The 21,167-nt window shown below is 41.1% G+C and overlaps 1 protein-coding gene across 1 annotated transcript in view; it reads left to right on the top strand.

Annotated features, from left to right (window-relative positions):
* Window positions 1-21,167, top strand: part of LOC122789817 (two pore calcium channel protein 1-like) — a 2,103,677-nt gene that overhangs the window by 1,731,273 nt on the left and 351,237 nt on the right. The window contains exon 14 of the mRNA XM_044057259.1: window positions 11,638-11,707. Within this exon, the coding sequence (XP_043913194.1) occupies window positions 11,638-11,707 (70 nt within the window). The remainder of the gene's footprint in view (window positions 1-11,637; window positions 11,708-21,167) is intronic.

Genomic DNA, 21,167 nt, shown 5'->3' with positions numbered 1-21,167 from the left:
ACCTGTCACCACTGGGCTTCCGGATATTGGCTAAGGCTCTTGCCACCCCATAGTGCCTTTTTAGGCAAGGCTCAAAAGACAAACCCACCTCCTTAGAAAACAAAAATGGAAAAACTAAGGTTAATGCTGCTCAACGCCAGAAGTCTAAATTTCAAGATGCAGGCACTTGATGCACTCCTCAGCATGGAGAACATCGACGTCTGTGCAGTAACTGAAACCTGGTTCAAGGCTCCTGAGAGCACCCCAGCTACCAGGCTATACCTCAGATCATGCTTTTCGCCCCAAAACCCGGGCGAACCACAAAGGAGGGGAGTGTCCATATTCATAAAGGACACCCACACCTCCAGGTTAGTAGCAACACATGAAGCATCAGAGACCGTACAGGTGCAACTAACCATAGGCAAAACTGCTATACAACTGGTAGCATGTTACAGACCACCCTCCCAAACTCAAGAACCCCACTCAGCCTTCCAGAAGACATTGGAGGATAGGAATGTATCACAAAATACCATCATACTGGGAGACTTCAACTACCCAAACATAGATTGGGTACATTATTCTAGCCCTAATACCCTAGCCCAAAGGTTCCTGGAATTCATAAATTCAAATGCACTGGAACAACTAGTCACCTCTCCCACTAGGGGAGATAATATACTAGACCTGATCATCACAAACATGGGGACAAAATGCTCCACACCGAAGTATACCCTCACTAGTGAGATCTGACCACAAACTAATCACCCTGGATATACATATCCCACCTCCACCCCCAGCACAAAAGACCACAGTGAAAAACTTCTCAAAAGCAGACTTCACTCTTCTTAAGACTGAGATGGTATCCTTTAAGCCCTCTGTGCCAGTGGATACCACATCCCACAATGCCGAATCCTTCACAAATGCTTTCTATGGACATCTCCAAGAATGCATGGATCATGCAATCCCAAACAAATCCAAGTCCCTCTCCACCAAATGTAAGCGTCCTGTCTGGTGGACCTCAGCCATAAACAAATTGTATAACAAGAGAAGGAAGCTACTGCACGCCAGAGCAAATCCCATGAAGGGAAGACATCTCTGATCAACATTAGCAGAAAACTACATTCTCTCATAAAAACATCCAAGGCAAACTTTGAGAGAAAAATCACAAAGGACACTAAAGATAACCACAAAGCCTTCTTCAGCTATGTTAGAAACCTGGGCGGAAACCCTCAGATATGCTCAGAGTTGGTTCACAACAACAAAAAATACACTGAACCCACAGATATTGCTAACATTCTGGCTGACAGGTTCAGTGCAAATTTCTCCCCTCCTTCACCCCCAAAAGAAGAAATACTTATCCCAGCTGAATGTAATCTTCCTGTCATCTCAGATGTCCAAGTGAGAACCGCCCTAAACAAAGCAAAAAACACAGCATCAATGGGACCTGACGGTATCCCGGGTGCGTGTTACGTGAACTCCAAGAGGAGCTAAACCCACACATAAAAATGCTATTTAACCTTAGCCTTACTTCGGGACATGTACCTGAACACTGGCGTACAGCAACAGTGGTCCCACTCCACAAGGGGTGCCTCTACAGACCCTGAAACTACCACCCCATAAGCTTAACTAGCCTGGTCTGCAAAGCTATGGAAAGAATCATTATGGAACTCATAAACAGAGACATAGGGGACCTACAGACACTTGACCCCACCCAGTTCGGCTTTGTAAAGGGCAGATCCTGCCTTTTAAACCTGGTTGACTTTTTCGAAACCGTCACTAGAGCCATTGATGAGGGCAAAGCAGTCCATACAGCATACCTGGACTTGGCTAAGGCCTTCGACACAATACCCCACTCAGGCATCATAGATAAGCTAAATAGCTTAAACGTAAACCCTTATGTCACTAGATGGGTTGCAAACTGGCTAAAGGACAGAACCCATAAAGTTAAAATCACTGGAGCAATGTCAGACTCAAAGCCAGTCACAAGTGGTGTCCCACAGGGATCTGTCCTGGGACCCCTCTTGTTCGGCATTTATTTCTCAGATGTTAAAGCAAACATGGGAGGGCTGTGGCTGACAAAGTTCGCAGATGACTGCAAACTAGGCGCCATAGTCGATACACCAGCAAACACACACATCCTACAAAAGGCCTCACAGAAACGGATAACTGGTGCCGTAGTCACGGCCTTAAACTAAATGCCAAAAATGTATAGTCATCCCTTTGGAAAAACAAAGTACCCACAAATTATCACATAGACAGCAACCCACTGAGTACGGAAAAGTAATCAGAGACCTAGGGACCCAAGTAGACAGCGACCTCTCATTTGACACCCACGTTGCCAAAGTGGTTAGTAAAACATTCTACCTTGCACACCTCATCATGAAGGGATTCACATCCAGATCCAAGGATGTCATTGTACCCCTATATTCCTCCCTCATCAGACCCATGATTGAGTACAATGCCCCATTTGGTATGTACCTCACCCGGCATTTGCAACAGCTGGAGAGACCACAAAAGTACCTCACCAAAAGGATCAAGGGTCTCCAACATATGTCTTATTCTGCCAGACTAAAGAAACTTCAGCTCTATTCAGTAGCATACCGCCTGCTCAGAGGTGATCTCTGCCTGACGCATAAGGCCATGTCCAATCAGGATCTGATGGACATGCTCCACCTCAAAAAATCCAAATCCATCAAGACCACGAGAGCTAAAGACTTAAACCTCGGCACAAGTGTGAATAGGACATGCTGGAGGGATAGATTCATAACCCAGAGGCTTCCCATGCTTTGGAACAGGATCCCAGTTCATATTAGGCAGAGCCCCTCACTGACTCTCTTCAAGAGAAATCTTGATGAGTGGATGGGAGATCGTAAGTTTACCCCAGGGGTCACATCTGTGTCACTGCTAGACAGGGGCACAGTAAACTAATTCTGTTATATAAGGGGACCTTCATTGTGTCACTACTAGACATAGGCACAGTATTCTAGATTTATTCTGTACATTTTTGTACCATTTCATGGGGTGGCAAAAGCCACATCACTATGGCTAGTCTTACAAATGCCCCAGGGCAGATAGCCTAGTACTATACTATGAAACTATGAAACTATGAACAATAGCTAAAGTCTCTCTCACTGCAGTTAGTTGTTAACGTAACATCTACTGGTTTCAAATTATTTCAAGTAACACTACTTTTAATAGTAAAGTATGAATTTAACTTAAAATTAAAATGACATGGACTTCAAAGATGATTGCACACTGAGCATATGTATCAACTGTCCAGTTTTTCACAGACTATCCAGATTTTTTGCCTATATTTTTGATCTGTGCCTCAAAAAATGTGTTTTTCTGGCAAGTCACCAAGAGTAGGAGTCACTAAATAATGACATATGTTTGATTTTCAGATGTCATATCCTTTAAAATGTTTACATAAACAAATACTGTTATTCTAGCAACTTCACACGTTTATAAGAGCAGTATTTAAAATCTATCCCTACTTTTGGACCTTTGTCCCCTCCATTATTTTAGACTTTGTCCAGACTTATTCCTCTAAGAAGTTGAGAGGTATAACACTAAGTAACAGGTTGCTTAGATGCTCTCCCTGTGTGAAAACTGAGAAATTGTTAAAACTAACAGTGAAATTATCAATTACAGTAAAATTATGTTATTGGCTAGTAATTGCACTGCCTGGATGCCTTCAAAGAACAAATTTGGTGAAAGTAAGCACAATTAAACAGAAAAGAAGCAGCAGCTTCTGCTGGGAAGAAACTTAAAGCTTTTTAGCAAAATCAGTTCAGGTTTCAGCCTTAGTACTGTAGATGGCTTTAAATAAATTAGAGACCAAAACACAAATTAATTAAATACACGCAGAGGTACCTACATGGCTCTGCAATCCCTGCAGGGATTGTCTCTCTGCTGCTTCCTGGTCACCCCATCAAAGAGACCTAGGGATTCTGACTCTTCTGATAACGGAATGGACTGAGGTGAAGAATCCTTAGTGTATTCCTCACAAATACACTCTCCTTTGAGTTTGGGGCCTAATGAAGAAGATTCTTTGTCCCCTGACTCTCCTTTTAAGGAATTATTATTTGGGGATACAGTGGTCCATATGATGGACCACTTTAACTGGGATTACTTCCAAGTATCACAGTTTCAAAAGAGGTATCAAGAACTCTTGGCAGTGGACTCAGCCAGACGTTCTGCAGTCCTTCCAGGTTTTAGCTGCCCTGTTCGACACCTTTATACCAGCTTTTCAGGCTCCTGACTTTCAACTTCTGTCCCCTAAGAAGCCAGACAGATTTTATAAAGTATCAGAGGGTCATAGATACTTGTATAAAAGTCCATCATCTGATCCTACTGTTATTTCCATGTCCACAGATAAGTCATCCAAACTACTTTCCTCTTCCAGGCTTCTGCCTTTTGATGAGGACAGCTGTGTTATGAAGAGATATAGGAAAACGTGTACATTTCTCCTACCATGGCATTTAGGGCCATTAATTATCAGATCCACACATGACTAGATATGTTGTAGCTCACACTTCTCTCCCAACTCTGGGGGATTTGATTGACATGCCTGATATAGACTGCAAGACTTCTGCTCTCACTCTGAGTTCTGCCTCTCTGGTAGCTTACCATTCCGTTAAATGCAACTATGATGCAGCTGATGCCTCCTCTAGGGCAGCTGTATCAGATTCTGTCACAAGAAGACATTCTTAGTTGAGCCTGCAGGCTTTACCTGATGACATTAAGGCCAGACTTTTAGATTCTGACTTAGACAACCAGAATCTTTTTGGCACTGCTGTTGCTGAATTATTTAAAACCCTGCAGGATAAAGGCAAGGTTTTACAGGACCTAAAGTAAATTTTTGTTTCAAGTTCTGTAGGGAGTATCCTTCAAAATCTTTTTTTTTGTTGTTGTTAGGCAACCTAGATAACCTGTTAGAATTAAGAGCGTTTTCCCCAGATAAACCCATCCAGAATTCTAGAGGCTAAAAACCTTTTCCTGATAAATCTACCTGTATCTGTCATCCAGCCTTCCCTCCCCCTTGACCAGATTCCTCAGTCTGTCAGGCTAACCCTTTCCTTCCCTGTTTGAAAACAGCCACAGATGCCTTCATTATCTCTCTGATGGTTATTTTTAGCTAGGAAGTTCCTTCCTCCATTTTTTGGTCTCCCTCAGCCTCTTCCTTGCCAGCTTCCTCATTTTCTTCTTGTCCTGCAGGATCTGTAAATACAGCCTGTTCCCATATCTCAACAGGAAACATGTATTTATTCCAGAATGTCCTATCTTAACGCCTTTCACAGGGTCCCTTCCTTCAGGATTTTGTCTCTTCAGACCCTTTTCCTTCTTTTTGTTTCCCTAGGCTTTACTAGTCTCCTTGGATTTGAAGAATGCTTACGTCCATATTCCTGTTCGTCCTCTCTTCGGGAAATTTTTATGTGTCTTTGTTTCTTCTTCTCATTATCAGTTCTCTGGTTTACCTTTTGATCTTTCTGCAACTCCAAAGATGTTTACCAAATGTCTGGCCCCTATTGTAGATTTCTGCAGACTTCAGGGAATCCATATATTCCCTTAGCTGGACCACCTAATTCAAGCCCCCTCTCAGCAGCTTCTGCCTCAGAGTCTGTATTTCACTATGCTTCTCCTGCATAATGTTGGATTCACTCTCAATCTCAAAAAATCTGCGTTGACTCCCTCTCAGGATAAAGTGTTTTTGGGTTGCAGGATTCAGACCATTCCAGTGTTGGCTTCTCTTCTGCCTCTCAAAGTCCTCTCTTTGACTGCTTATATCCAGTCTCTTTTCTCTTACAATTCTTCCTGCAGGGGATTTTCTCTGAGCCCTGGAGTTCATGGCATTCACCATTCCCATGGTTCCTTTGCCAAACACTACATGAGGAAATTTCAATGCCATCTCAAGGCTGTATGACTCCAGCGCTGCAACTCTCTGGAGTTTCCAGTCCCTCTTTTACCCCTTCTCAAAATCTAACTCGGTTGATTCAGTTGCTGTCCCTAAATCCAGGTCTGACTTTTCAGGTTCCTTTTCCTATTCAATACATAGATGCTTCGTATCAAGGTTGGGAGCTTCCTAAAACAACCTGAAAGTTCAAGGTCTTTGGTCCAGTCAACAGATGTCAGACTACATCTTTATCAAAGAGTTGAGTGCTCTAATCCTAGCTCTTCCGGCCTTTCTCCTCCTTTGGGTTCCAGGATCTCTAAAGATTTTTTTACAGAAAATAAACAGGGAATACAAATTCGTACCTTCAGGCTTGGGATTTTACAACCTACCATCATTTGGTTCTTCCAGCACCATACAGCCCTTCAATGTGCAGTCTAGTGCCGGATTCTCTGAGCAGGTCGAGGACACATCCTCAGGAATGGATGCTTCACAGAGAGGTGTTTCTGGATATTATCCATCGGTGGGATACTCCTCAAGTAGATCATTTTGCCTCCTCTCTGAACAGACAGCATCATCAGTTCTCTTCCAGAGTTCCAAGTCCAGTGCTTTGGAAAGGGGACACCATGCCCTTTGGTTAGAAGGAAATGTTCCTGTATACCTGTTCCCTTCTTCCTGTACTTCCCAGGGTCTTGCACAGAATCATGTGGGACACACCTAAATTCTTGCTGGTGACTCCCTTTTGGCCCAGACAACACTGGTTTCCCCTTTCTGGATGGCGCAGTCATCAGAAGTTATTTTACAGAATGGATCTTCTCACCCAAGGCAAGGGGTCTCTCATTCACCCTCACTTGTCCACACCTCAGCTGACACTTTGGGAGATAATATTTTGATTCCCTTCAGGCACCAGTTTTCTGAGGATGTGCTTTGGGTTTTGCAGAAAGCCAGAAAACCTATTACTAGAAAGTCATATGTGGCTAAATAGAAGAGATTTTCTGTTTGGTTTCTCAAGCATGACCAGGGCCCTTTTTCTGTGGGGACCTCTACAGTTCTTTCTTTGTGTGAATTGTTCAGTAGTGGTTTGGCATATTCTTCTGTTAAAGTTCACTTGTCAGTCATTTTTGCATGTCTGCTTTTAAGTCTACCTTTGGAGTCTCATTTTGAAGTCAAACAATTCATAAAAGGCATCCTTCATATCAGCCCCCCCCCCCAAAAAAAAAAGCCTATTCCTCTATCTTGCAACCTTAATTTTTGTTCTTAAAAATTAACTCAGTCCCCTTTTTTGCCTGCCTTTTTTTTTCTTTCCTGCAACATTTTTCTTGGAAGGCTGTATTGTTGATAGTTCTTACTTTTTGCCAAGAGATTTTCTGAACTTCAAGCTCTCGTGGAGGTTGCCCAAGGTGGTTAATGATTTGATTAATGTTATCTTCTTTATTGCATGCCTGGTTCTTAGGTCCTCCTGGACTGTACTCAACTTGCTAGTCCTTTGGTTAATGATTTATCCTTGAATCAGTCTATTCATCTTCCCTCCTTTTTCTTTCTCCACAGTCCGATAGTCTGAAGGTACTACTCACCTTGGAGTTGCATAGACCGCTCAGATATTATTTGGATAAGACAAAATGCATCCAAAAATTTGAGCAAGTTTTTATTCCTTTCATGCCAGAAAATTGAGTTTGGCAGTGTCTAAGCAAACCATCTCTCTTGCATCTCCAAAGCCATTTCCTTTTGTTAGGCTTTTTTATGACAAACCGCTTTCCTCTTTAGCTCACCAATGCAGTAGCCTCTTCTGGTGCTTTTTGCAAGGGTCTGGATAATAGATCCTTCTTAGAATTTGCTACTTGGGTCTCCTGTCTACAGTTTTATCAAACATTATAAATTGGATTTCATTTCCAGGGCAAGGGCAGGATTTGCCAGAGCTATCCTTCATGGGTTTGTGGATGACTTTTGTCTGCCTTCCTCCTTCTGTACTTTGCATTAGCTTTTGTACACTCCCGAGTATAAAGAAAACTGCAACTGTGAAGAGGAAGGGACATGGTACAGTTGTGTAAAATCTTACCATAACAGTAGATGTCCTACTTCTCACTGTTGCAGTATTCGGTCCCTCCCTCCTGCCACCTTTTCTTTTCCTGTTGCAGAGGGGTTTTCTCTTACATCCTTGTCTCCTAGTGTTTTCCTCCCTGGATGGACATGTTATTGTTTTTCTGAAGTTGATCTGGTTTTCCTGGGGCACTTCACTTCTGAGGGTTAGGTGCCCATACATCACATATCTGCCTTGTACTTGTACTTAGGACATACTTTTGATGTACAATGCTGGGAAGGTGCAAAGGCTTTGGTTTGTTGGAAGGAAGTTAGGCCAGCCTCTGCAGAGTATTCCAAGTGTAAAGAATACTGCAGCAGTGAGAAGTAGGGCATGTACGTTTATGGCAAGATCTTATCCACTTGTACTTTCTGTAAGAAATGACTGAAAAAGACTAGAAAGTTTATTGATTGTTAAAACCGTGGGAGAACCTTAATGCATATAACCCACTTTGTCATTAACATTAACCGAATGCACTGAGGAAGTAGCAAGTTAAACACTTGTTCTTATTAGTAGCTGTATAAAATTCTCTGATGTAAATTGCTTGTTATATTGTAAAGTAGTTCTGTATAGTATGCAGAAGAATTTTAAATGTAAAGTGGAGGAGTTTTGATCCGTGACTGCTGCATATAATAATGATATTGAAATAAGAAAGTACTTTTTCTTAATTGTAGTGTATCTAGGCTTTACATTATAACAAGATAAAGGCTTAAAAGAAGGCAATAGTAGTAGTTGTTTTGTGGCAGAGGAGAGGAGGAACCCACTAGCATTTATTTATTGATATTTTACCTAAAGCTATTGTTATGGTGCTTATGAGAATTTTGGGAGAGCTAATGAGCTTTTCTAGCAGGGTGGATTACTTGGTCAGGTCTAGAACCTTATTTACAATAGTGAGAATATACTGGGGGTATGTTAGGAGGACTTTCTGTAGAAGTGAAAATGCAATAAATGAGGGTAAGTGCTTTGAGATGTATATGAGAATATTTGTTATGAAAGACTTGAATTCAGTAGCAGAAACTCACAGAATTTGCATAATATTCATAGGCATCAACCCTCATATCACTAGGTGGGTTGCAAATTGGCTCACAGATAGAACCCACAGTGTGAAAGTAGCTGACTCCAAGTCAGACTGCCGACCAGATATGAGTGGAGTCCCACAGGGTTCGGTCCTGGGTCCTCTCCTGTTTGGTATCTACTTCTCTGAAGTCCAGGCCAACACGAAGGGACTCTGGCTGATAAAGTTCACAGATGATTGTAAGTTAGGAGCTATTATTAACTCCCCAAGTGATGTTGACATCCTACAGAAAGGCCTCACTGAGACCAACAACTGGTGTCAGAACCATGGCCTTCAGCTCAATGCCAAAAAATGTGTCGTCATCCCCTTCCGGAAAAACCCGGTTCCCATGAATTACCACATCGATGGTAGCCACTGAACACAGAAGGCATTATAAGAGATCTGGGAACACAGGTTGACAGCAACTTCTCTTTTGGCCACCACATTGCCACTGTGGTCAGAAAGTCCATCTATGTGGCACATCTCATTACTAAGAGTTTTGGATCCAGTAAGTAAGAGGTGATTATCTCCCTCTACTCTTCCCTCATTAGGCCAATCATTGAGTATAATGCCCCGTTTAGCATGTACCTTACTAAACACCTGCAACAACTGGAGAGCCTGTAAAAGTACCTCACAAAGAGGATCCTAGGCCTGAAACATTTGTCCTATATGGACAGACTCAAAAAAACACCAACTATTTCCTGTCTCATATCGCCTACTTAGAGGCGAGCTCTGCTTCACTTACAAAGCCATGTCTGACCCAGATCTGTTAGAAATGCTACATCTAAATAAATCTCAATCCATTACATGCTCCAGAGACCTCAACCTCATTACTACAATCAACAAAACATGCTGGAGGGACAGGATCATAACCCAGAGACTGCCCATGCTATGGAATAGACTTCCCATACATGTCAAGCAGAGCCACCTCACTGGCCCTCTTCAAGAGAAATCTTGATGAGTGGATGGGAAATAGAAAATCACCCCAGGGATCACTCCAGTGACTTTACTTGACAGTGGCACTGGGAACTAATGTCGGGTGGCACTATGCCAGGGTAATCCTATGGGCTAGGCTTGTAAAGACTCCAGGGCCATTAGCCTAGTACACACCTATAAACCTATAAAGATACACTAACTGAACTAGACTGGATAGAAATATTTCCAAGAGCATATCTACTTAATCGAGAGCTTTCAGACCCATCCAATGACTGCATCAGATCATGCGGCAATAATGACTAAGATAAAGATGCAGGGTAATATTGTGAAAGGTATACAATATCACATTTCTGCTTAGATGTTAAAATGGAGGAATTTTAGGAATGGGTAGTCAATATGAATTGACAGTTATTAGGGAAGATACGAATTGTTTCAGTAGGGATAGCCGGTGAGTGGGATAAAAGAACAATGGCATTTACAAATGGTAGCAATAAAAAAGAGATGTGGGAAAGAAGTAATAGTAATTATTTAGAGGTTTTGATAAAGGTTAAAAATATTGCAAAAAAGGGGGTATCAGTGAAGAAGAAGAGCAAGTGCAGAATGCTAAAGGGAAAACAAGGGAATATTTGGGCAATATGCATGAGTTTAGAAATGTTGCTGTTAAGCAGCAATTTTTAAATAACTTTAAAGTACAAAAATGTTTAGTGAAACAGCTCAAGTTGAAAGAGTTGTCACTAAACTTTGGCAGCCTATGACAGGAAGTTAAAAGCAGAGTTCCTGCAGAGGTATTAGAAATATTTTGGAAATTTTATGAAACTTGTATAACGCAGAGGAATGGGGAAACCAAAAAGCACAAATGGAAATATTTATGGAAGACTTAGGGCCAGATTCATTAAAGCCTACACTGTGTACACTGTTCTGAATGAACAGACAGCACAAATATAATGCACACCTTCTTTCTCCTAATTTTAGTTTTTACTGATATTCTTGCAGTTTTAAATATTGGCAGAGATTCATAAAGGTTACCACAAAGTGTAGACTAATGTACAGTTTGTGTAATCTTTCTGAGTGACTAGAAAGCACAAAAAATGTGATAAGAATTTTATTGAATACATATTGTGTACACTTAGTGTAGGCTTCATTGAATCTGGCCCTTAATTATACTTAAATTAGAGCTAATATAAGAAAGGTTGAAGTAAAACACTGACATGTAATCAAACGACAAAGTATCTTGGAACAAATGATATTTGTATGGAAATATGGAAGTTAGGAGGTAAGAAAGTGATAAAGCCTTTGCTTAACAATAGTCTGACGGGAGTTGCCAGCTACAGTGGCTGTATTACCTAAAGAGGGTAAAGATAGTTCACATCCAGCCTCATATAGTCTTATTTCAATGTTGTAATAGGTTATTCGTTGAACAGAAGATAGTGCTTATTTATTTGTATAATGGGCAGCATGGGTGAGTTAAGTAATCTCTGTCAACAAACTATTTCTAATATGTTCATTTTTGCACACATATACATAAGTCTCAACAATCTAAGCCTTTTCTTGGTCCCTGGTCACCAGAGTGATGAGAGAAAATATTTATTCTGAGCTATGTGACAAATGAAATGCATCATTTTAAATATATTTTCTTGTTTGTAATGTATGTCAAGATGTATTTATATTCTTATTTGTTACAATGCATTTGATATTGTCTTCTAGGTTCCGTGTAATCATCAATACTTTGCTAAACATCATGCCTACTATGCTGACATTTGCAGGATTGTTATTCGTAAGTTGTGCCTTAATGTTCTTTATATTCTGTCTGAAAAATCTCTCTCACAGCTTTAGCTGTTGGTGTAAATTTTACTTACTAATTTCTTCTTGTCTCATTTAAGTGTTGAAGCTTAAGATAAAGAGGCACCATGCAAATAAGTTTTTAGGTGGGGCATTCGTAACTGTTGGCCATTTTTGCCTCCTTGCATAGTGATACCTCTAATACTACTTGCTGATCTATCTGTTTATGTACCCAAGTTCTGTTCATAGGCACCAACTGATCGGTGTTGTCAGTAATCTTAGATTCAGCTCCAGTCATTTATTTATTCCTTTATTGACCTGGTAGGTGAACTGATCGACATGACTCAAAATTTTGTTGATTGATATTCCAGAAATCAACTTCATATGCTGTCTCAGTTCACCAAGCCAGAAACATCAAGCAAAAAACTAACAATTTAAGTGTTTCATGTTGGGAAGACATTGCCGCATCCACTTTTGCTTGTAATCATCTCCAGAACAATTGTATCTATTAGTATATTTCCTTGCTTATTAGATAATCATTTTCCTCTCAAGGGTTGTGAGATATTCCAACTGCACCAATGTGACAGGAAATTTTAAACTGTGTTAAGTATTCATCTTAAACTGTTGTTAATCTGGGGTTTTAGTTTGCTCATATAGTTATCCCCACTGATATTGTTGCCTGCTGAAACCATATGATCCTGCTTAATGACTACTTCAGAATGCTGACACCTGGTATTTATTTTGTTTACTTGTCATTACCCGCTCCTTTTATTTGATATTGGTACTAGCTCTCTGTTTTCATGAAGTTACAGTAGGAACCTTCTTACTTCTCTCTTTTCATATCGTGACTCATCTTTCTGTCCTAATCTTTTTAGGAATGTCATTAGTCTTTAAGCTTTGTCAGGCATGTGACCTTTCTATACTTGTAATCATCTTGTGTGTGTGTGGTGACTAGAACAGTTGTTTCATAAGCAAAGAGTACAGCCTAGAGTTGTCCTTCTGCTTCTGTCATTAGACCTGAAGTGTAGACTTCTTTTCTAACTGTAGATGAGACTGTGATGAGTGCTACCTAAAATTTTAAGTTTGATTGCAGTATTATACCATGACCCCCCATTAATATTCCAAAACGTGCACGCTGATTGGCCAGAGTGCACGTTGTAAATCGACTTATACTAATGGAAAAAGGTCCGGTCGCCCGGACTTTTTCCATTAGTATAAGTCTCTTTTAAAACACTGTTTCGCTATGTTAAAAGAGTTTAACATAGCGACACAGGTTTAAAAAAAGCAACGGAGATCTCCGTTGCTTTTTTTGAAGCTGTCTCGCTATGTTAAACTCCTTTAACATAGCGACACAGTATGTAAAAAGCAACGGAGATCTTGCTTTCCCCGTTGCTTTTTTTTAAACCTGTCTCAATATGTTAAATGGGTTTAACATAGCGAGACAGCTTTAAAATAAGCAACGGAGATCTCCGTTGCTTATTTTAAAGCTGTCTCGCTATGTTAAACCCATTTAACATAGTGACACAGTGTGTAAAAAGCAACAGAGAAAGCAAGATCTCCGTTGCTTTTTACTGTTTCGCTATGTTAAATGGGTTTAACATAGCGAGACAGCTTTAACATAAGCAACGGACATCTCCGTTGCTTATTTTAAAGCTGTCTCGCTATGTTAAACCCATTTAACATAGCGAAACAGTAAAAGCAATGGAGATCTTGCTTTCTCCGCTGCTTTGGCCACAGCTCTGATGTACTGCGTAGGCATGCGCAGTACATCAGAACTGCCGCGGATACCAGCCAACTGCGAAAGGGCAGCAAAGAGGCATTATACAATGCCATTATTTAAGAAAAGTAATTATTTCTTTTCTTAAATAATGTCATAGATATAATAACCTGACGCTTGGTGTGGGTAATGGATTACCACGGTTGTCTTTGTTTGGTCCCTCGGGACCAAACCACGCCAACCGTGGGTAAATCCCGCATTACCCACACCCAGGCGTGGGTTATTGCTATATTTGACTTTGACAGTATATGACATCTTACCAGGCACATTTGTTTAACATTATGTTTTATTAATAGCTGTATATTAGAGTTTACTATTTAGGCTGCAAAACAGGAAGCATGTGTGTTTTTTTTTCTCTACCATTTTCCCCCAAATCATTTAGTCATCAGTATCCCTTCTTAAACTGATAATTCAGATCAGCAGGAGGGCTATTCTCCCACATGCTGTCAGGGAGATTTTTGTTTACCATAGCTCCCACAGCTTTCTTGGCAGCCTGGATGATAGGTGCTCCCAGAATACAATTCTTTGGTCAAGCACACACTTGTTTGCATGTATCTATCCTGGTTGCAGTGCTCGAACGCAGTGCTTGTTGCCACTTGTCCCTAGCAACTTTCTAATATGCATCCCGCGTCTGATATGTGTCATTACTTTACTGGACTAAGTTAACTCCCTTGTCCCAAGATGTGTGAGTCAGTATCATCTGCTTACTCTCATCCTTCTTGGTCAGCTCTTCCAGTGCAAGGGCCACTAGTTGACCACAGGTCATCTGGGTTGTATTCAGAGTTTTATTCCTCTGCGCTACAGAAGTACTTGTGTTGTGGTGTGTTGAAGCTTTACTTTCTCTCATGCAGCCATGTTATCAATATTTCCACACCATAATGATGTAATTGTGGGCATCAGCCTACGTTTTGCATTCTGTAACAAAGTAATTTATGTAAATAAAAATTAGTTTATATCTTTAAATATGAAGGCCTTTATGTTACGATTCAAATAATACAATAACCCATGCAATCATTATTAAAATAAAGCAGTTTATTTGAGCTGTCTAGATGACAGCATATTTTTATAGCAACTGTGGGTCTCCTATGACAGTAGTAAGCTCAGGAATATAAGTAAACCTGTGCACTACAATAGGTATCGAGGTGTCTGGATACCACATGCTTTTTTGTTTCTCTCTACTTCACCCTACTTGATATTATGTAGGATTGTATGCAATTCTTAGAATATTGGAGAGGGGCATTGTTTACAGTGAGATAAAGCACACATTTCTACATTATTTCTACTTTCTGAACTAAAAAAAGGTATTATATGACTGTGTGCATAAGGGAGTAATTCTCACCATCATGAAGTTCTTAGGTTCTACTGAGCTTACGATGACTGTCATGAAGTTTGGTCATGTCACCCAGTACATAATGTCCCACATTAAATAGATTTTCTCCACATGGAGATTCATATGTCTTACAAGGCAGAGTCAGTTCTTGACTCATGACTACCTTGCCAGTACTCATTACTTCCTGTGTGTGTAGGGTAAAACGGGTCAAACCCAGAATGAATTTATGGGCATCCATTTGCCTTAAAGGAAGCAAGGGCATCACTCTGTTTTATATATAATGGAAGAGTATTCTAGAGAAGGGCAATCAATGAATTTCTTCTCCAGTTTGCTGTAAAAGGATATCAGATGTTTTTTTAAGCTCCAGGGTATTATTGCTTCAGTCACTCTAACTTAAGTTTGTTTTTGGGTCTCACAAAACTCTCAGCTCTGGTCTGTGTTCTGTTCTCTCTTCCTTTTTCTGATGAGAGCAATGTATATGAGCAAAAGTAGAAATGCTCATGAGAGCAGCACTTTCAGCACTTAGACAACGTATGTTGCAATTTGGATTTTGAATGACAATTTCTGTCTCTTTTTGTACTATAAATACAAATATACCACAATTATTTTATTAGTTTGCAAGTAATTTGTAGGATTAATGTTTTACTAGCTTGTTTACTGCCATTTGATGAGATACTGGTTGCGGCTAAGTTTAGAGATTGTAGGAGGGTTGATATTTGTTTTGGAGAAGTGGTTTGGTTTCAACTACAAGATGTACAGTTTTATCTGTCACTGTGCTATGGCCTCGAGTTTGGTCTCGTACAAAGGCTTTCAATCTGTTTTCCTGTGTCTGTTGTTTGTATTCTTTGTAGACAGGAGTGAACCCACTTCTGTTGCTCCCTATCTCCTATCCCTCTTGCCTATGGTTCTGTTGGGCAAGTCCTAAAACCCTGTTATCATGCAAACTCTAAAAACATTTCCAGAACTATTATAATGTTAAACCTTTCTAGTCATCCTTCGTAGTAGTTCCATAAATTCTACATTATCACCCTTCAATATCTGTTTGTTCCATTAGTGTTTAACCATGAACAGTCAGTAGTATGTTTGGAGGACTCATTACTCCAAAACACATACATGTATATGGCCTTACTGACACTCCTTCAGTACTTAATGATGGCAATAATGGTTCAGGCTTTTAGACGGTGAGAGATTTCCTTCCACATATATTTGTCTGTGGACACATGGTTAAAGTAAAATTCAGCAGCAAAAACCTATAGTTGTTTCACATACACTGTAGGCGCAAAGAAGTATGCAGCACCATGCCCACAGCTTTGATTACCAAGTCCATGAGGGGCAAGGTAAGTGATGTGTGTTGTGTTTAGTGTATAGTACATGCTTATGTAACTACAACATGGAGGAAGGTGTACATGCTACTGTAGTCACACTTATGCTCCAGTATTTGTTTTGTAAAGTCCCTTAGGTTTTGCAAAGGGGGTAACAATCCACAAAAAAGCTACCACATTAATAAAGGCTAAGCATATTGTACACTGTATTTTCAATGCCACTGATAATACCCACTGGGCATCCCTCTATTGATACCTGCTGTCTCTTGGTGCCTTGGGGGCCAAGGGCATTTTCCCCCTATACACTTCATTACTGATGCCATGGATTTTGCACTGTATGCTGCTCTGTGCCCACAGTAAATTTGCAACAGCCATAACACCCTTCAGCTGAATTTCACATCAGTCATTTGTCCTGAACTAAATGAACCTGCAGGGAAATGCCTCACTATCCAACAGCCTGAACCCTGGTAATGTATTCCCTTAACATCTGCGGACGTTTATGCTGGCCTCCATTCTGATACAATTCTTGTAATTAAGACAGCCAGGAGTATGCACAAATAAAATTACCACAAGTAAAGCAACTCTGCTTCACCTATATTTTACTACTACTGCCATAAGAAAAAAAAAGTCTGTTGAGGTGCCAAATGTGGAACCTTAAACTAGCAGACATAGCACAAACTATCTAATGTTTCTTCTTTTATTTGTCAGGTTATATAAAATGTAGCCCATGTCCTGGCATTGCTTTCTTTCCATTTAAGTGAAATTCTCTTTCTAATACAGAGCAAATCAGATGACTTAAAAATAGGCCCTATTTAATACTGGCACCATCAATATTAATTATGTCTCCTCTTACACTCGGCCACTATTTTCCTTCATAGAGCAAAGCCAGAGGTTACTAGATCTGACCTTGATATTGCAGGAGCTCTGCCATAAGGCCCTACACCTACAACTTTACTGAGAATTTTGTTAGTGTTTAATAGCCTGCAGTCACTACATCTGACCTCTTTTGCAGCAGCTCTGCCATAGGGCCCTACACCTACAACTTTACTGAGACTTTTCATAGTTTCATAGTTTAGTATAGTACTAGGCTATCTGCCCTGGGGCATTTGTAAGCCTAGCCATAGTGATGTGGCTTTTGCCACCCCATGAAATGGTACAAAAATGTACAGAATAAATCTAGAATACTGTGCCTCTGTCTAGTAGTGACACAGTGAAGGTCCCCTTATATAATAGAATTAGTTTACTGTTCCCCTGTCTAGCAGTGACACAGATGTGACCCCTGGGGTAAACTTACGATCTCCCATCCACTCATCAAGATTTCTCTTGAAGAGAGTCAGTGAGGGGCTCTGCCTAATACGAACTGGGATCCTGTTCCAAAGCATGGGAAGCCTCTGGGTTATGAATCTATCCCTCCAGCATGTCCTATTCATACTTGTGCCGAGGTTTAAGTCTTTAGCTCTCGTGGTCCTGATGGATTTGGATTTTTTGAGGTTGAGCATCAGATCCTGATTGGACATGGCCTTGTACGTCAGGCAGAGATCACCTCTGAGCAGGTGGTATGCTACTGAATAGAGCTGAAGTTTCTTTAGTCTGGCAGAATAAGACATATGTTGGAGACCCTTGATCCTTTTGGTGAGGTACTTTTGTGGTCTCTCCAGCTGTTGCAAATGCCGGGTGAGGTACATACCAAATGGGGCATTGTACTCAATCATGGGTCTGATGAGGGAGGAATATAGGGGTACAATGACATCCTTGGATCTGGATGTGAAACCCTTCATGATGAGGTGTGCAAGTTAGAATGTTTTTCTAACCACTTTGGCAACATGGGTGTCAAATGAGAGGTCGCTGTCTACTTGGGTCCCTAGGTCTCTGATTACTTTTTCTGTACTCAGTGGGTTGCTGTCTATGTGATAATTTGTGGGTACTTTGTTTTTTCCAAAAGGGATGACTATGCATTTTTTGGCATTTAGTTTAAGGCCGTGACTACGGCACCAGTTGCCCGTTTCAGTGAGGCCTTTTTGTAGGATGTGTGTATCTGCTGGTGTATCGACTATGGTGCCTAGTTTGCAGTCATCTGCGAACTTTGTCAGCCACAGCCCTCCCATGTTTGCTTTAACATCTGAGAAATAAATGCTGAACAAGAGGGGTCCCAGGACAGATCCCTGTGGGACACCACTTGTGACTGGCTTTGAGTTTGACATTGCTCCAGCGATTTTAACTTTATGGGTTCTGTCCTTTAGCCAGTTTGCAACCCATCTAGTGACATAAGGGTTTACTTTTAAGCTGTTTAGCTTATCTATGATGCCTGAGTGGGGTATTGTGTCAAAGGCCTTAGCCAAGTCCAGGTATGCTGTATGGACTGCTTTGCCCTCATCAATGGCTCTAGTGACTGTTTCGAAAAAGTCAACCAGGTTTAAAAGGCAGGATCTGCCCTTTACAAAGCCGAACTGGGTGGGGTCAAGCGTCTGTAGGTCCCCTATGTCTCCGTTATTGAGTTCCATAATGATTCTTTCCATAGCTTTGCAGACCAGGCTAGTCAAGCTTATGGGGCGGTAGTTTCCAGGGTCTGTAGAGGCACCCCCCTTGTGGAGTGGGACCACTGTTGCTGTACGCCAGTGTTCAGGTACATATCCCGAAGTAAGGCTAAGGTTAAATAGCATTTTTATGTGTGGGTTTAGCTCCTCTTGGAGTTCACGTAACACGCATCCCGGGATACCGTCAGGTCCCATTGATGCTGTGTTTTTTGCTTTGTTTAGGGCGGTTCTCACTTGGACATCTGAGATGACAGGGAGATTACATTCAGCTGGGATAAGTATTTCTTCTTTTGGGGGTGAAGGAGGCAAGAAATTTGCACTGAACCTGTCAGCCAGAATGTTAGCAATATCTGTGGTTTCAGTGTATTTTTTGTATTTGTGAACCAACTCTGAGCATATTTGAGGGTTTCCGCCCAGGTTTCTAACATAGCTGAAGAAGGCTTTGTGGTTATCTTTAGTGTCCTTAGCGATTTTTCTCTCAAAGTTTGCCTTGGATGTTTTTATGAGAGAACGTAGTTTTCTGATAATGTTGATCAGAGATGTCTTCCCTTCATGGGATTTCGCTCTTGACGTGCAGTAGCTTCCTTCTTTTGTTATACAATTTGTTTATGGCTGAGGTCCACCAGACAGGACGCTTACATTTGGTGGAGAGGGACTTGGATTTGTTTGGGATTGCATGATCCATGCATTCTTGGAGATGTCCATAGAAAGCATTTGTGAAGGATTCGGCATTGTGGGATGTGGTATCCACTGGCACAGTGGGCTTAAAGGATACCATCTCAGTCTTAAGAAGAGTGAAGTCTGCTTTTGAGAAGTTTTTCACTGTGGTCTTTTGTGCTGGGGTGGAGGTGGGATATGTATATCCAGGGTGATTAGTTTGTGGTCAGATCTCACTAGTGAGGGGTATACTTCTGGTGTGGAGCATTTTGTCCCCATGTTTGTGATGATCAGGTCTAGTATATTATCTCCCTAGTGGGAGAGGTGACTAGTTGTTCCAGTGCATTTGAATTTATGAATTCCAGGAACCTTTGGGCTAGGGTATTAGGGCTAGAATAATGTACCCAATCTATGTTTGGGTAGTTGAAGTCTCCCAGTATGATGGTATTTTGTGATACATTCATATCCTCCAATGTCTTCAGGAAGGCTGAGTGGGATTCTTGAGATTGGGAGGGTGGTCTGTAACATGCTACCAGTTGTATAGCAGTTTTGCCTATGGTTAGTTGCACCTGTATGGTCTCTGATGCTTCATGTGTTGCTACTAACCTGGAGGTGTGAGTGTCCTTTATGAATATGGACACTCCCCCTCCCTTTGTGGTTCGGCCCGGGTTTTGGGGCCGAAAAGCATGATACGAGGTATAGCCTGATAGCGCTGGGGTGCTCTCAGGAGCCTTGAACTAGGTTTCAGTTACTGCACAGACGTCGATGTTCTCCATGCTGAGGAGTGCATCAAGTGCCTGCATCTTGAGATTTAGACTTCTGGTGTTGAGCAGCATTACCCTTAGTTTTTTTCCATTTTTGTTTTCTAAGGAGGTGGGTTTGTCTTTTGAGCCTTGCCTAAAAAAGGCACTATGGGGGTGGCAAGAGCCTTAGCCAATATCCAGAAGCCCAGTGGTGACAGGTGTAAGCCATCCCTTGCGAAGCAGCTTGGCTTGTCCAACATATCATCCCAGGCAGACAGACATTGGATCCCCTTAGAATGACACCAGTACTTGAGCCAATTGTTAAAGCTGATCATCTTGTCTTTGTATTGTGGTATCATTCTTGGTGAGGGCAAGATTTTTTGTCAGAGGCCCTACACCTACAAGTTTACTGAAATGTTGTCAGTGTTTAATGTAAGTATATTTATCATGAAGAACCTTGCTGCGCATTAACTTTAATCAATTAACTTCATGCCTGCGCTGTGACTGAAAATCTCTGTGACATAGTCTGTGCACTCTAAGGACCTCTTATTAAGTTGGCCACTTTCTCCTTTTGCTTGAGCAGTAGACAGTACTGTATATGGCAGTTTTTTTTAGTTTCAGGAAGTGACAGATCACCTCAGTTATAAATTGACCTGAGGATGGGAAGCCTGCTATGCTCGGCTTTGCTCCCTTACCCTATCCCCAATTCCCATTGACCCCCTCTTACTCTAATGTTATACTTTCTACATGCACATTTCACTTGCGACTCTTATTCTAAAACCCTCCCCAATACCCTATCCCCAATTCCCATTGACCCCCTCTTACTCTAATGTTATACTTTCTACATGCACATTTCACTTGCAACTCTTATTCTAAAACCCTCCCCAATGACCGTACTCCTTCTATACATATAATTCTGTTTCTTGTTTCCTGCTTCCCTATCTCTGTTTAATTTTTAGCTTCATTCCCAACTGTCTTTCTTCCTCCCATACTACTTTGGACTATATCCATTTATAATCGCAACCCTCCCTAATAGTACCTATCTGTCTCTTGTCCCTGTTAGTATAGATGACGAGCAGGCGGGGTAGTTTG

The sequence above is a fragment of the Protopterus annectens genome, chromosome 1.part2, assembly GCF_019279795.1.
Source record: "Protopterus annectens isolate FY-2018-M chromosome 1.part2, PAN1.0, whole genome shotgun sequence".
NCBI classification, from domain to species: domain Eukaryota; kingdom Metazoa; phylum Chordata; order Ceratodontiformes; family Protopteridae; genus Protopterus; species Protopterus annectens.
This window is presented reverse-complemented; position numbering and strand designations above follow the sequence as displayed.